Genomic DNA, 17229 nt, shown 5'->3' on the forward strand with positions numbered 1-17229 from the left:
CTTTCAAAATAAAACGTTTTTTTTTTTTTTTTTTTTTTTAAAGCGCTGTTTGCATCTTAATGAACGAGGTGAACACTGTGAAATTTACTGCGACCGGTGGAGATGAGAATGAAAATACTGCACTTAAATACAGTTTGAGGTTCTTGTACTTTGTTGGACTATTTTCATTTTATTTTACCTTTAATGACTTTTTACATTTATTGAACAGTCACCCTTACTTGTTTCTTAATTACTAGTTACCTTTTTCATCAACACAATGTAAAAATAAATAGTTTCTCTTAAAAAAAATCACTACATTTCTTTTTTGCTACTAACCAAAGAGTGAATTTCTGAATAGGAAAGGAGCACAAATGTGAGGTTCTTTTGTTTACTTGATGGTTGTTTGTTTCTTATACTGTTTTTTTTTTTTCTTTGATAATTATTTTATTCTTTTTTATTTTATATATGGCACAAACTGGTTGGCACCTTAATCTCGCTGTACAATGTTGCAATGACAATAAAGTTTATCTTATCTTATTTTAATTGATCTATCTGTGGACTGTGCTCTCCTTTTGTAATGTATCTGTTGTATGATTGTATAGTAATCTAATTATACAATTAATTTTATTATTAAATTCTAGTATTGCAGTCACAAGGGACATTTCATTACAGTGACTACTTTTGCTTCACTTATATTTCTATTATTATATGGAAGTTAAGTCATGAAAACTGGATTTCCCTCAGTTGAAACGCTTCACTACTCATCCAAGTAGCTTCTTCAGTCTGAAGGAAGTGCAGTTGCCATGACTCAACTTCCAGGTAACTTCACCTGGACGACTGAGAATCTTCACCGACATATTGCTGCACATTTTGGGGCAGAAACCCGCAAGTTGGTGCGGGAATATGAAAGGACAGCCAGATAGGTTTTATTATTATAGTATCGTAATAATAGTGCTTACATACTTTAATTTAATGCACATATTTTGGCATGTACACATTTTAGTAGGAAGACCTAGCTGAAATTAAATCAGTCTAACACAACAGTCATGGAGCAAATAGTTTATGAAAGCTGTCATGGTCAATATTTATTATAATGAATCAACACTGAAGTCACAGTGTGTCCGGCTGCATTATACTGACAGGTGTTACTACTCTTTATTACACATTTGTATTTTGCCTTTTTTCTGTCACATAAATAGATCCACTACTTTTCTCAAGCAATAGGGAGGAGAAGGTTTGAGGATATGGTCTGAACTCTTTGACAATAACAAAGATTCACACACTGCTTAGCTGCAGCTAAGTTGTATGGTTTGAATAGAAAACTGAAGCTCAGGTAAAAACTTAATCAGACACGATCCATGAAAGTTTGTTTATTTGGACCCCCATGCTATTTTTCCTGTGGTCTCCATAAAAACATTATTCAGTTATATTTCAAATAAAAAACAATCTGTATATTGATGAACATAAAAATAAAAACTGGAAAAAAACAAAACAAAAACTTTTCAAACATCTTATGTGTAAACGGAAAATAAACAGTAGAATATGGGAAACAGTAAAGGACAGTAAAGAAAGTGGTGTCCCTTTTCAATTTGATGACAAGTGCGGTATATTTTTTACAGGGTTGTTTTCCTTAAAACACAAAATTCCAAAATCCATCAAAGTGGTACCTGCAATTCTAATATAACATCTTCAACAAACCACAGCAGGAGCTGAAATAACATAGAAAACTCAACTAAAGTGACACAAGATAAAAAACACTGGGGCTGCTGTTAGTAAGAGTTAGTAGAACTGTTATTGGTGACTTGTGAATTAAACAGTGCTACATCAGTACTGCAGCAAATATCAAATATATACTGTATAAATACATATATATCCATATGACGTGCCACTTTACACTGAAAACATCACATTATAGAAGCACATCTATCTTTTTCTATAGCTAACGAACGTGATCTCCTCCTACTTTGGTTATTCCACATCCTGACTGAAAAACTATGCATTAGTAAAATTAAATTACAGCTTAAGTGTGACAAATATCAGTGCATGCATAATAAAAGTTAATCCAAAATTAATCAAATTTAACTACACAAAGCCATTTCAGTACATGTGGCTGTACATTAATGAGCAATGCAGAGAGGTCATAAAGAAACAGTGAGGAGTGTAGGTCTGGGTACCATGGAGGAAAAGACCATTCCATACAAATACAAATGATAATAAATAAAAACAAATGTTAAAGTATCTTTGAATGATATAAAACATATGCAAACACCAAAAATAAATAAATTAATTAAATAAAATAAATAAAAGTCTGCATATAACACATTTCAATACCCAGACCCAGAGCTTATGATGAGGTAGAGGGCAACAGTATGATAGAGATAAGGCAATTTGGAAACACTTTATAGGAACAAACACTTCAGAGCCAGCTCCTAAACTTGAGTAGCATTGCATTCTGGGTGAAGGATGCATTGATTCTAAGATGGGAAATGACTCGTATATAATGTTTAGTGAACATGTATTATATACAGTATAGTGACAGAGTGTGGTATACTGCTACTGCACAGGATTCGAATGCCTGATACTATAATGTACTTGTACCTTAAGCAAAGAAAATGTCTTAAAAAATCTACAGACACTGTGGATGGAGAACGCAAATATGTACAGAAAACAATGATAGATGTCCAAATATAATACATAGCAGTTCCATACATATTTACTGATGGTGTCACAGTTCTGATTATCTGTCTACAACCATACACGACTGTAAGCACCAAAATAAATAAAGCACATTTAAATTCAGTGAATTCAGTCTGAGATACACGATGAGAAAAGAGCGACAGCTACAACCACAGACTGTGGATTCGATCTAGTGTTATATATGATGCGATGTTAGTAGCATTAGTAAATGAAGGTTTGAATGCATGTTTGTGTTGAACGCTGATGTTAAGATGCACTTACGGTTCAGTGTATACAGGCAGATTATGGAGGAGACACGAACAGGTGGGGAGAGACTCGAGACTTTCTTATAAATGCAATAAAGCAAACAAAATGCATCATACTACTACATACTACAAATAAGGAGATGATAGGACTGTAAACACAAAGTCAGATGAATGTAAAGGACTTCAGTTACAGCTGTTTCTTGGTTCAATGCTTTTTAAAAATGTGGTCACACCATTTAAATAAATTCACAGACCTGAATTCCTTCTGGAACATTTATAACTGTAGCCAGAGGAGCATAGTGACAACAATCCAAGAAGTGAAAGTGTCATTTTCACAAAACACAAACTTCACAGCCAGATGTTGACAGAGCCAGACACATAGCTATAAAGATGAAGTACGACAGACACAGGAGTAGAGGAAAGAGGCAGCAGGCTGAGGGGGCAGTGTGGGGTCTGCCTGGTCACCGGTTTGGGTGATTCTCTTCAGCCTGTACGAGATTTCACCTGCAGAAAAAAGTTCACTTTATGACTGAACAAACCTACAGAGGAAACAATCGCTCAGCTATGCGGCTGTACATTGATTTTCAGCCTCTTTTAAAGTAGCTTCTTTTTTTTGGTTTTACTACCAGCAGCAGAAAGCAGCAGCTAAAAAAACACTGACTCAAGTGAGCTATGAAGAAACGAAAAGTGTTTGGGGAGCGAGTTTTTCCTCAAAGGTTGATGGTTGGACCAAACAAAGCCAAAAGTAAAGATAACATGACTCCAATGGGATGACAGTTTTAGAGGAAGTTGTTTGCTAATTTACTTTATGTTGTTATGTGTCATGCATGTGTTTTTTTTTAGCTTATTATGGAGTTATTCTGCTCTCTAGTGGGCATTTTGAGTCACGTCCTCCATGACACGTTTTACATTTCACATGCATCAGCAGGGAATAAATTCAAACTGCACTACAGGATAAAATAGTGAATGTAGTTCAAGCTAGACCATTAAACCGTGACACATTAAAGAGACTGGAAACACGAACGTGTGCCAGACCGAGTTACCTGGGAGATGTTGACTCCAGTCAGTTTCTCCACCGTGTCAGGGAGGCGGGTCATGATGTCCAACACCTCTCCAGACAGTTTGGCTGCTCCCACCTCCCCACCTCCACTGGACACCATGGTGACTTTGTTGGCTTCACACAAAGGCTTGCTAATCTCTTCTGCCATCTGGCGGAAGACAGAAATGATCAAATGTTGGAACCTTAATCATTTAAAGGTTTCTTCAAAGGCAGATAAAACATAAAGAACATTAAGAAAGTGTGTGACTAGATAAGACGGGTGCGAGATCTAAGGAGTGAAACCGTTTGTCCTCCTAAAACCATTAAATTAACCAACTCATACTGGGTAATTAAGTGGATTAAATTAGCCAACATGGATTAAATTAACCCTAACCCTTACAAATAAGCACATATACAGCAAATAGGATAGAATAACAGTGGGAAGAACAGTGTATACAGTGTAAGTAGTTGTTATTGAGTGTTAAGTATGGAAGCTCTAACCAGAGGCAGTTTCTCCAGCAGCATGTCCACCATCGCTCCATCCCTGTACTGCTGGAAGGCCTCCGCCTTCTTCGCCATCTGCTCTGCCTCTGCACGGCCCTTGGCCTCCACCGCAAACGCCTCAGCCTCACCTTTAATCTGACAGAGACAAAGGGAGGGGATTACTTTCCCTGAAGCCCCATCTGAGGTACTTAACAGAGTTTTTGTACATAAGATCAATATTATATATACAAGATTCTCAACATGAACTATTCAAAAAACAAAATACAGATGAGTTAAGATTCTTCCTCTAGTGACTCACTCTGATGGATTCAGCTTCGGCTTCTGCCTCCATAATCAATTTAAGGCTGGACAGAGAGAGAGAAAAGCAGAGTCAGGGGAAGAGCACAGAGACAGATTGGTTGAACCATCTGTGGTCCATCTGCTACTAAAAGGTTGACAGATCCCGTTTCAAACAGTCAATATACAGTGTTACCTTTAACATCTGGCTGGATCGCAGATGTCAAACATATGTCTAAAGTTAGTTAGCATAAGCAAATGAGAACCAAGACTGCAAAGCAGCTTGTATCACAAACAACATTAAACATTAGGCAAAAGCAAAAACACCTCATTTCACATGATCCTAGTATGATGCTGGGTTTGCTTTCTTAATATTTATTGGCTGCTGCAAACAGTGAGAGCAGTAACATTCTGCCTATAAGAGAGACAACGTCCTGCAGGGAGCTGGGCCTTAAGCTCTTGTACTACAACTTAAAGACCACCTGCCTCTTCAAACACCTCCCTGCTGTTTGGGGAGAGCAGCTCAGCTGTACGTGAGAATAAACCTGCAACTCACCGCTGAGCCTCAGCCAGCTTCTCCAGGCGGTAGCGCTCAGCCTCTGCAGGTTTCATCACCTTTGCCTCCAGCTCCTTCTCCCTGCGGGTGATCTCCTGCTCCTGCAGAGTGATCTGCTGAGTTCGCTCCACCACCTGGACCTGCATCTTCTCCTCCTCGATGCGCTGCTTCGTCTTCGCAACCTGGCGAGGAAAGAATAAATTAAAGACAACTCACATCCATGTGTAAACCCTTACGTTACTCTAACATAAATAAGTATCCAGTACCTGCAGCTGGTAGGCCATTTCTGACTCTGCCTTCTTAGTGTTGACCTCAATGTCGTAGGCGGCCTTCTTCAGCTCATAGTCCCTCTGGGCCTTTGCCATGTCGATCTCGTTCTTGTACTGAGCCGAGACTTTCTCCTGCATTGCATGGGCTTCCTGCAGAGAGATGCAAGAGGAACATGAACCATGAAGTACAGGCTAGAATGTCGACACATATCACGGGTGTCTAAACAAAACAGACTAAAAAGAGAAGAGACAGGATCCTAGGAAAAAGATGTTCCAGAGGCAAAATTAGTCTTTGAGTGATTCCAAAAATAAAGAATATTAAAGCATGTTGCCTTTTGGTGAAAGAGGGCATTGTGTTGGTCAACAGATCAATAAAAATATCCCTGGAGATGGAGCCAGTGTGATTTATCTCACCCTTATCACAGCGTCTCTCTTATTCTGGGCCTCTCCAATACGAGCGTCTTTCTGAACCTGAGCTGTGCGAGCTTTTCCCAGTGAATGCAGGTAGTCCTGTGAACCAGGAGGAAGAAAAAAGATCAAATGTGTTCAGGTTTTAGAAAAGTTGGAAATATCTCTCCTCCTGGAAACCACTTTAGTACCTGGTCGTCGTGAACATCTTTGAGCGTGTAGCTGACCACGCTGATGCCCATGTTGACCAGGTCAGAAGAAGCCACCTTAAAAACCTGCTCTGAGAACTTCTTGCGGTCTTTGTAGATCTCCTGTAAGATAAGAAAGATTGTGATGGGATGGGTGTTGTGAATTACAAAAGAAGTTTCACTTATTAAGTTCCATAACATTTACAGTGATACTGCTGTTAGCAAAGAGTCAGTTGAGAACAATCCATAGTAAAAGTTCATATCTGTACCTCAACAGTTAGGTGGGCGATGATGGCCCGCTGGTGTCCCTCCAGTGTCTCCAAGGCGATCTGAGCGATCTCCGGCTCTGACTTCCCCATGAACATCTGGCAAGCTGCAGCCAGCATCTGTTTATTCTGACCCTGGATCTTCATCTGTAGGAAAAAGCAACATGTTTATAATTAGAACCAGAGTAAAACACAGAACATAATGTTCACTGTACACATACATTGTTATTGAACCATACCAACTCGGTCTTGTTTAGTAAATGTCACAGGTGTAAATGTGCTTGACCAGTGTTTTACTCACCTGGGCTATTCCAGTGACAGAGATGGGGACGCCGTGGCGGGTGTAGACTTTATCGCTCTTCACATTGAGAGTCAGAGTGTTGAGGGAGATCCTAGAGAGAGTCAGGGCAGGATGCAAAAAGGCAAAGATGATTATTGACTATCCACTGCTCTAATGGGACACATTTAAATCTAGTAACTTCCATTTTGTGCTGGTGTTGAGCTGAGTGCTGGATTGTGCAGGCACAGGATCATCATAGACAAACAAAGCATAATGGCTAAACTTGAACTAATACAGCAAGAGCAGCACTGGACAATCTAAATGTGCCCTGGATGATCCTGTTTCCAGGGAAAATGTTTACTGCACGTTATGGTTTATGTGCAGCACAAACAGTATTAAACATTATATAGATGTTACTAATACATTTTATTGGATGATGAGGAGAGAACTGAAAGCACGTCTTGAATGTTTCCATCATATAATCACAAACTGTTAACCACATTTATATTTATCAGTTAAAAGTGTGTGTAATATTTCGACTAATTAATGATGTTGAAAGAAAAGATCACTTCCTACCTTTAGCAGACTACCTTTAGTGTGTTGTGTACACATAATGTCAAAATATAGCAGTCAATAGCAGAAGATAAAACAACAGATACAGACTTTTACCTACCTCTGTATCTGCTGAATACACGGGACGACAAACACTCGTCCTCCAGCTATCATCAGAGGAGGAGAACGACAGAACCCTGAGAGAGAAGAGAGCCTCAAATCAGTTTAGACAGGATCAGGTCATGTGATATAGAGACATAAAGTGATATAAACAAAATAAATCAACAAATATTTTATAATTTCTGAATATTAGATAGATGTTGTCCACTTTGGAAACTGCATTTTAGTGGATTAATGGTGACTGATGTTCATTTTTTATAAGATTTAATAAACTGGTTATTACACAGGGCTTATTTTATACCTGACACCACCATCGCCTCGTTGGGACCACAGGTGTAGAACATGGTTGTTGATCTTCTTTCAGACTGAAAACAGAAGAAATATAAATAATAGAGACGAGCATTCACATATTGTAAACACTCATTTACAAAAGGATAGTCTGGAAAATCCAGAGGCATCAATGAGTGTTGGACATAATCTCTGCACTATGTTAATAATTTCTTTTTAGAAATTAGGGCTCACAAATAAGAAACACATCCGTTATATGGCTCCCAGAATTAGAGAGGAGGGAGGGGCTGTGGTGGGAGCAGAGCTAAAATCTAATTTACTCTAATGCTGCGCAGCAAAACCCCCAAAGACAAGATGTGAGAATGAGAGAGAAAATGCAGATATGGAGCCACATATTAACAAATATAAACGCGTTAAATGTCTGTATAACGCTGCTTTTCCACCGGATGGCTGTCCACCCATTGACTCCATCAATTTAATTCGTGTTTATATTCGATGATGGATGTAGATAGAGGAGTAATCCAGCCACACACTTACCCGTTCGTCTATAAACGAGGTGGTTCGTGTAGATTTGGAACAAAATGTCGAAATAAACAGCGGTCTGTGTTGGTTAAATGTCAAATAACGTTATCCCAGGTGCAGGTTATTCCCGTTACCAGCTGATGCGCTCAGTAAATACAACACAGGCTGCAGCTCAGCGGTTTGATCGGTGCACAACCATCCTGCAAAGTGCGAGCGTCCGGCATCTAGTGGTGCGGTGGAGAAGTGTCATCTCCCAACGTGCAGCCTGCAGCCTGCAACCTGCACAGCTTCAGTGTTTCCTCCTCAAATAATGCAACTCCCTCAATAAGTAGATACTTCCATCCTTCATCCTCCATCCAGGATCGTAAATAAATTAAAATTTACCATGCATTTACTAGTTGAAGAAGTACTGCAGTAATACCACAGTGTAATACTTTGCTAACAATAAAATGCATGCATTCAGGGTGTTATTGAAGTAAAAGTGCAGTGAAAGTATTATCAGCAGCATATAGTTGAAGGAAAAGTAGTTAATTTGCAGAATGACTGTTTTTTAAAATAAGGTAGTGAAAACTTTACTGTATAAATTCAGCTGCAAAATAATTTTGGTTCAGTAAAAAGAAAACATTGGCTTGTAATAGAGTACTAATATTTCAACAACCTGCCATTGTGCATTTGGGATACTTTTACTTTTTTGTTCTTTAAGATACCGGTTCTACAAAGTAACTATGATAAGATACTTGTACTTCTTTAATTTTATGATACTTTATCTTATCTTACGTTATTTATGACTTTTACTTAACAGAGTATTTCTACAGCCTACTGTGGAACAGCAGTATAAAGTGGAAATACTCGAGTAAAATACTAAAAGTACTAATATTTGAGTGATTTAACTCAGATTTCTGTTCTTATTGTTTCATCAGCTCCAACGAGGCACTGATGACGAAACACGGCACTCCCTCTCTTCTTCCGGTCCCTGCTTCTGAGACAGGGAAACCCCTTGTCCATCATTTCAACCAATCAGCGCCGCGGCTGCAGCGACCACAGCCAATCAGAGCGGTGAATGCAGCGTGTCCCCGCCCACAGCCCTGAGAGCCGTGCAGCCAGGACCCTGCAGCCGGACTCAGTCCGTCAGTGGATCAGCTGCTCTCATCTCTGCTTCACCTTCATCACCAACCTCCAGCCAACATGAGGGAAATCGTGCACATCCAGGCCGGCCAGTGCGGGAACCAGATTGGTGCCAAGGTAAGAAGAAGTATTGAAAACAAGTGCACTGATTTTTTCAGTTGTTATTCCAGTTTTTAAACAGTTATGTTAAACTTTTTTTTTGTTGTGTGCTTTGGCACTTTTAGACTTTAATTTATTCTACAGAAATAATTAACTGCTTATTTTCAGTATTTTATACTGTGTATAAAGATGCAAAAGGACCAGAAAACACTCAGCCCCATTGTTCCACTTTATTCTTTAGGACCTATTTAATCTATCTTTAAGTAGTTTATGAATATGTGGCTTTATATTAATATTATGATATTAAATGTATAACTTATTAAAAAAAAAAGAATTTTTTTAAATAAATGTTAAGTTAGTTTCTTTTTGTCTTTCTAGCACCAAATTAAATAGTTTTCAGTGGCAGCTACCTTCATCTAGCTTAATTATATGCCTTTGTTTAACTGCAATATATTTCAGAAGGCTAATAAATGTTTTTATTAGTAAAAGTTTAAAAAGTGTAGCAAAGAAGTGCTCTAAGAATTAAACTATAATGAAAGTATAAGACAGAGACAATAAAAAAGACTGTAGCATTACTCAGTCAAGAGTCAAGTAAGATTGTAAAGCACTAAAATGATTAACATAAACTATTTTAAAGGTCAGTTAAAGTGAGAGATACAATTAAAAACTATTTAAAGAATAATTAAACCTCCAATAGAAAGCCTACTACTACTACCACAGCCCATAGAAATGTTGTAGTTATACTTTATTACTTGGAAGTCACCGTTATAACCATACCCCATTTCTATTTATCAGCAGTCTTCATAGAAATACAGTAAAAATTCACACGTTTGAAACAGTTGACAAAACAGTGACTGGCGTCACTGATCTGTGATTAATGAATCTGGCCAGACTGGAGCAGACGCGCAGGGCCAGCTGCTGCCTCGGCCGCCTGATGAGCTGGAGTCTTTGTCACTGAGAAAAGAGCGAAGAGACAAGACAAGAGGAGAGGGTGAAAAGAAAAGGAGAATTTTGCTGAGGCAGAGGAGAGGAACGCGGCAGGAGGGGGCTGCAGGGGGAAAGACAACAAGTGGTTCAGTGTCTGCTCTGAAAGCACAGATGAGGTCATTTAAATAGTCAGTGTATCACATGCCCACGCCCTGGGGGCCCCCAAACCAACAGTGACCCTGAAAACCTGTTTACACATGAACTTAGATTTGTAGAGGGCTTTCTGTGTATCAGCATTGGTTTTGACTGCAATTATTTTTTATATAAGGATGTATTTCATCACATCTGAAGAACAGAATAGAAAACAGTGTTGTTTCATTTGAGTTTGTTTTCTGGTCACTGGTTTATTTCCAACTGTGGAAATAAATAAAGTGAAGACTATAAAATTAAGAGTTAAGTAACATTTCCATGATATTGAGAAACTACTTCACTGCTTTGATGTGTGAAACATTACGGGGAATTCCTCACATGAATCCAGTAAACCAGCCTGAATGATTCATTACCTAGTGCGGGAACTGCATCGAGTTCAAGTCCAAACAGAGGATAGTGAACACACCTGGAGAGGTCTCACTGACGATGCACCTGAGAGATCCTTAGCATTATGAAGCACCACCTCCCACCCTTTATTAGGCCTCTTCACCCTTCTGACTGAAGTTACTGGAGCATCAGTGTTTCCTCTTTTAGCCATCACAGCCACAGGTTCTGTTCTGCATGTTGACCAGGACTATATGACCTTTGTAGTTTGAACACATGCAGACTCATCCAGCTGATTTGATTTTGGTGGGACCACAACACATATAAGGTGACTCAGACTCCACTACACAGACTGATCAGTGAAGACAAGTGTATTTACAGAGTACTTAGCGAGGCCGAGGTTGTCCCCGATTCACATGGATTAACTCCTGCTGCTTGAATCCCGTCACTTTTTAAAACTAAAATCTGGTCTCGTCTGTCACTGGATGCTGCTGGATAACGTCTCATGGACATGAAGGAGCAGACAGAGACAGATTATTAAAAACTTAAACGTAAATCTGGGGATTTAGAAATGTAAATGTAGAGGAGAGTTTGTTTAAGGAGATAATGATGATGATGATGATAAAAAAACAAAGATTTTCTTGCCCACCACTCTCTCTGCCACGCGTATAAAGCCGTCTCTCTGCTGCTCGTTCCCTTTTTTCCTTAAACACACTCACACTGTGTTTGGCACAGATTAGGGTCAGTTGCCTGAGCTGCTGTGACATTCTTCGCTCTCGTCTTAACTGAGTTTGGCGTTAATGTCTCAGCCTGTAGGAACGAGGCCGACTGAAGCCTCTGAGAAAGCTCCGCTCCTACTGACTCTCCGACTTCAAATAGAACAAGTACTTAAGGGGTTTCTGCAGGTCACGAAGAGTCCTAATAAACAGGGTCTGTACTTTGAAATGCTGAGTTCTGGTTAACAAACTCCCGTTTTCTATTAGTGTTCTGCTGCTTCTCTTATATCATGAGACAACAGGCTGCTGGGCAGAGACGGTCATATGGTCAAATTATTTTTAGTTGTTTTCTCTCAGTTTGATGTTGTGTTGTCTGTAGTTTCATCTGTAGGAAGCATCAACAGAACCTCTCCACAATAATTAGTGTGCAGAGGTTCTACACTGTACCATGATTAATCTGCTATTTAAAGAAACAATCAGCAGATGAATCCATTATGAAAATCGTTCGTTGTGGTTCCAATGAGCTCTTTTTTGCTTCTTTCGTGACCCAGTAAATCCTGTTTTTCATTCTGCCCTCAGTGCTGAACTTCCTCCGTTTGTTGTCTCTGAGCTTTTGAAATTCTGTCGGTTCTGCTTCTTCCTGACGTTTCCATCTAATACTGGATGACATAAATGTGGTTAATCTGGGAATGAAGTAGATTTAAATAAGATGCTCTGTTTTTTTTAAAGTAGTATTTCTGATCCACTTTGAGATAAATGTGACTTTAGTGGCAGCAGGTAAAACAGCACTGTCACTATTTCTTCCCACATGTACCAACAAAATGCAGCTTGTAATGAACAGAACAGCTACAGACCACGTTGCATGTAAAGAAGGTTTCTTTCAGGACGGAAGAGTGATTGATTGCAAACCACTTTTCTGCCCCCCAGTAAAGTGGTTTGCAGTTTTGGCTGTAATGAGCCCACAATGACACCTCTTTTTAAGACTTGTTCAGAACTGGGAGTGAATTACCTCGTTGAATATGCAGCATTTTATTCAACTGCCTCAGATGGGTCAGTTTAAAATCCAGGGAAAGGGTTGGACTTAAACATGAAGACTGGGATTTATGAGTTTCTTTAGCTGAATTAAAAGGCGCAGAGACACAGAGAGATCAATAGTTTGTAAAACTTAAATTTAACCTGCAGATACTGTCAGTAGTGATTATTAGTAGAAGCATTACAGCTTCTGTACTGATGGTGTATCGGCCTGTGTTTGTGTGTGTTTAGTTCTGGGAGGTGATCAGCGACGAGCACGGTATCGACCCAACAGGAACCTACCATGGAGACAGCGACCTGCAGCTGGACAGGATCAGTGTTTATTACAATGAAGCCACTGGTAGGTGCATCCTGACACACGCTGAGTCCTGTGTTTGATAAGATGAAGTGAGGTAGTGGGAGTGAGAGCCGCCCTGCGGAGAAACTGTCTCACTGCAACTGAAAGGAGAGAAAGCAAAACAATAGACTTTCTTTAAGGCTGGTAAATGCTGATGTTATGCACATTGTTATGTAAGATACTAGAATTAAGGCTGTGATGCACCTGTAGTGTTTGTTATACAGGACACAATGATTTACATACTATATACAGTAAAATGCACTGTGTTTTAATATGATTTCTTTTTTCCTTTTAAAAATAAAAACCATAAAGTAGTTGTTTTATTATTGTGCCGATTTTCCATAGACAGTTGCAGAAACGTATGTTATTGTTAATTCTGACACAAATGAAGTACATGTGTGCCTGTGTTGCAGTTCATATAAATAATACTAAAAATACATACATAAATCTTAAACTTATAGTTTTCTTACATATTATCTTTACAGATATTCAGTGTGTTCACTTTAAAATCAGCTGTATGTTCCTGTAGTTTAATAATGAGTGGCTCCATCTAGTGGCCAAGTGACATACTGCACTTGTATGCTTCAGATCTAAAACCTTTTATTGCTCTACTGAACTGAAGTGTGGTATTACCATACCATAAGTATTACCACCAACGACATAAAATCAACTATCACTCTTATTAGCAAATTAAATCCAATGTCCTTCTCTCTTTGTTGTTTTCAGGCTCTTACACAGTTTTCCTTATACAGTTTTAATTACATGTTTCTTATTGGTTGACAGTAGTCGTGTCTCTGTGTTTACAGGAGGGAAGTACGTGCCCAGAGCCATCCTAGTCGACCTTGAACCAGGCACCATGGACTCAGTTCGCTCTGGACCCTTTGGGCAAATCTTCAGACCTGACAACTTTGTCTTTGGTGAGAACCTGCGCTTCTGGAGAGGAGTTGGTCTTGATTGGTCACAGTGGGATATTAAATCATGCTTAAACATGGCTGTTTTGGGTTTTCCCAGGTCAAAGTGGAGCGGGAAACAACTGGGCTAAAGGTCACTACACAGAGGGGGCAGAGCTGGTGGACTCGGTCCTGGACGTGGTGAGGAAAGAGGCTGAGAGCTGCGAGTGTCTGCAGGGTTTCCAGCTTACACACTCCCTGGGAGGAGGCACCGGCTCCGGCATGGGCACCCTGCTCATCAGCAAGATCAGGGAGGAGTACCCCGACCGCATCATGAACACCTTCAGTGTGGTGCCCTCTCCTAAGGTAACTCATTACATATTGTCCCGTTGATTTTTTTAATATTTGATTGTATTTTAGATACGGGGCCATGTTTGTTCCTAATTCTGTGGATAATTTTCCATGACTTAATTCATTTTTGTTGACCCGTGCTGCCGATTAGATCATATTTTAACTAAGTGGATGTGTCTCAGGAGTTTAATTGTTAATAAAGTTGTTAAAATAAAAAAGAACGTCAATAATCTGTAGCACTAATAAAGTTCTGTTGCTGTCTAACATGACTCCCTTGCAGCACTGTTCTCCACCACTGAGTCTAAAATGGATGTGGGAAGCCAATAAAATGAGTTGTGAGGAAATGAAATAACCTGTCGAGCTGTGATTTTCTCTGAATGCCGTGTTTATCAGCCGGTATTGATTTCCCTTCTCTTTGTCTGCAGGTGTCAGATACAGTGGTTGAGCCGTACAACGCCACGCTGTCAGTCCACCAGCTGGTAGAAAACACTGACGAGACTTACTGCATTGACAACGAAGCCCTTTATGACATTTGCTTCCGCACTCTCAAACTTACTACGCCCACCTACGGGGACCTCAACCACCTGGTCTCAGCCACCATGAGCGGCGTGACCACCTGCCTGCGATTCCCTGGGCAGCTTAACGCCGACCTGAGGAAGCTGGCTGTGAACATGGTGCCTTTCCCTCGTCTCCACTTCTTCATGCCCGGCTTCGCGCCTCTCACCAGCCGGGGGAGCCAGCAGTACCGCGCCCTGACTGTGCCCGAGCTCACCCAGCAGGTGTTTGACGCCAAAAACATGATGGCGGCTTGCGACCCTCGCCACGGACGCTACCTGACGGTGGCCGCCGTGTTCCGTGGCCGCATGTCCATGAAGGAGGTGGACGAGCAGATGCTGAACGTCCAGAACAAGAATAGCAGCTACTTCGTGGAGTGGATCCCCAACAACGTCAAGACCGCCGTCTGTGACATCCCTCCACGTGGCCTCAAGATGGCCGTCACCTTCATCGGCAACAGCACGGCCATCCAGGAGCTGTTCAAGCGCATTTCTGAGCAGTTCACTGCCATGTTCCGGCGCAAGGCCTTCCTCCACTGGTACACCGGCGAGGGCATGGACGAGATGGAGTTCACCGAGGCAGAGAGCAACATGAACGACCTGGTGTCCGAGTACCAGCAGTACCAGGATGCCACGGCCGAGGAGGAGGGAGAGTTCGAGGAGGAAGTGGAGGAAGATGCCTGAAGAAGAAACATAACTAATGTCACATGAGCTGAAGGAAGAAGAAGTTAATCAGAAAAAAGTAAAAAAAAAAGAAAAATATTGAAGGAATGTAGAAGAACGGAAAAAGAAGATGGTTAGAGAAGAGTTGAGGATTTAATGAAGGGAAAGAAATGGTGTGAAGAGAAAAAGATGAATGTAGGCAGAGAAGGGAACGGGAAGCTTGATCAGAAACAAAGAAAATGACCAAATTTATGTGCCATGGTTTACAGATTAATGTTGGACGGCTTCACCAAGACTAGACTCCAAAAACCTTTTTAAAAAGTAGACCATGAAGTAAACAGAATAATAACCCCCCTTCAGTACAGTAAAGTTTAATTAGTTACTGATATTTCAAATGTTCACTCACACGAGTTGGAACCAAATCGTCTCGCATGAGAAACAGTATTAAAACTAAGGTGAAGTCAAACAGGGTCACATCACCAAGCCTCGAACCTGAACGTGAAATCATGCCATTATCAGTGTTATTATTTCTGTCAGTGTTCACTTATTATTGTTTAAAGCAGCGTTTCTGATCCATTTTGAGATAAATGTGAATTTAGTAGCAGCAGGTCAAACAGCACTGTCAGTATTTCTTCCTCCTTCCTGTATTTAATGGACATTACAACCTCAGCTAACAAAACCTCAGTCGGATCCTTTTCTTTCTCAAATTATAATGTGTTTTATCCTGAAACCACGAAATAAATATGTTTCAAACGTTGAAGAAAGACTGTCTGGAGCAGAATTATCACAGATTCTGCAGAACCTGGGTCTGTTTCATTTAATAATTGAACAACAAACACTGACTTAATGCAGCAGCAGCGGGAGGATTTCTCTCAGACGCCAGCCAACGTCGTGATGAGGACCACACGCTGCAGCTGCTCAGAACCCAGGTCAGGTCATGGAAAGTCCACTAGTCTGATCAGTATCTGTGAGTCATCAAGTTCAAGAACGCCCCACAGTCTTTGTTTTGTATGATTTGAAACACATATGTGCCATATACTAAACCTCCACTGTGAGAAGAACAGTATGATGTATTTTAAAGTATTAGTCATGGAGAGAAATTAAAAAAACTGATGTCATCACAGTGAGAATCCAGAAACGTTCAGCTGAGCTCCGGCTCTGATGCTTATTTATATTTGATAGTTCACCATCATTTCACCAGTTTAATTATTAAGACTCCTAAAAACCCATTTCAACAATAAAACACTCGGGTGCTTCTGCTTTTTAAAGGTCGACTCAAACTTTATACTTTAAAATGATCAAATTTTAAGTTCTGTGTTCACCGTTAAACGTTTAATGTTTACAGTCTGAGCCACTTCAGCATTCAAATCAACAAACACGTGCTGTTTTTATATCTGTGTGTGTTTCGATGTGCTCTACTGTTTGTTAGTACCTTTTTATTTTATTATTATGTGGATTTGAGATCCCACTGACTGTGAAACACTTGGGAGAAATAATAAAAAAACATAAAACCTGTTTTTATTCTGTCAGTTATTATTAATGATCAGCTTTTAGGGTTTTTAATGTGAGCTGCCAGGAAGTCGTTACACTAATACTGAAACTGAAGCATTTAGCAGACGCTTTTATCCAGAGCAACTTGTGAGGAACAAGGTGAAGGCAGTGTCAGCATGAGGAGGTCCTGCCTTAGGACCTCTACTGGAGGAAGGAGGAACATAGATACTGAAATATTCAGCAGCACATTTAACATAAAGTCTGTTTGTTTGTTTTTTGAATCACAGTAACTTAAAGTGTAGTTACAGTAATAAAACTAAA

The 17229-nt window shown here is 40.0% G+C and overlaps 2 protein-coding genes across 2 annotated transcripts; one reads left to right on the top strand and one right to left on the bottom strand.

Annotated features, from left to right (window-relative positions):
• Positions 1-1345: 1345 nt before the first annotated feature.
• flot1a (flotillin 1a) lies at positions 1346-8344 on the bottom strand. The gene is made up of 13 exons (XM_026347030.1): positions 8205-8344; positions 7681-7744; positions 7381-7456; positions 6729-6819; positions 6431-6574; positions 6165-6284; positions 5980-6075; positions 5563-5715; positions 5297-5478; positions 4763-4808; positions 4462-4599; positions 3965-4129; positions 1346-3425 (listed from the first exon to the last, which is right to left on the bottom strand). The coding sequence occupies exons 2-13, from the start codon at positions 7721-7723 to the stop codon at positions 3405-3407; spliced, it is 1275 nt and encodes a 424-aa protein (XP_026202815.1). The 5' UTR covers positions 7724-7744; positions 8205-8344; the 3' UTR covers positions 1346-3404.
• A 990-nt stretch (positions 8345-9334) lies between these two features.
• On the top strand, positions 9335-16926 carry LOC113154736 (tubulin beta chain-like). Its single transcript, XM_026349089.1, has 5 exons — positions 9335-9431; positions 12854-12962; positions 13766-13876; positions 13971-14215; positions 14626-16926. The coding sequence occupies exons 1-5, from the start codon at positions 9375-9377 to the stop codon at positions 15436-15438; spliced, it is 1335 nt and encodes a 444-aa protein (XP_026204874.1). The 5' UTR covers positions 9335-9374; the 3' UTR covers positions 15439-16926.
• Positions 16927-17229: the final 303 nt, after the last annotated feature.

The sequence above is a fragment of the Anabas testudineus genome, chromosome 11 (genome assembly GCF_900324465.2).
Source record: "Anabas testudineus chromosome 11, fAnaTes1.2, whole genome shotgun sequence".
Classification (NCBI taxonomy): Eukaryota; Metazoa; Chordata; class Actinopteri; order Anabantiformes; family Anabantidae; genus Anabas; species Anabas testudineus.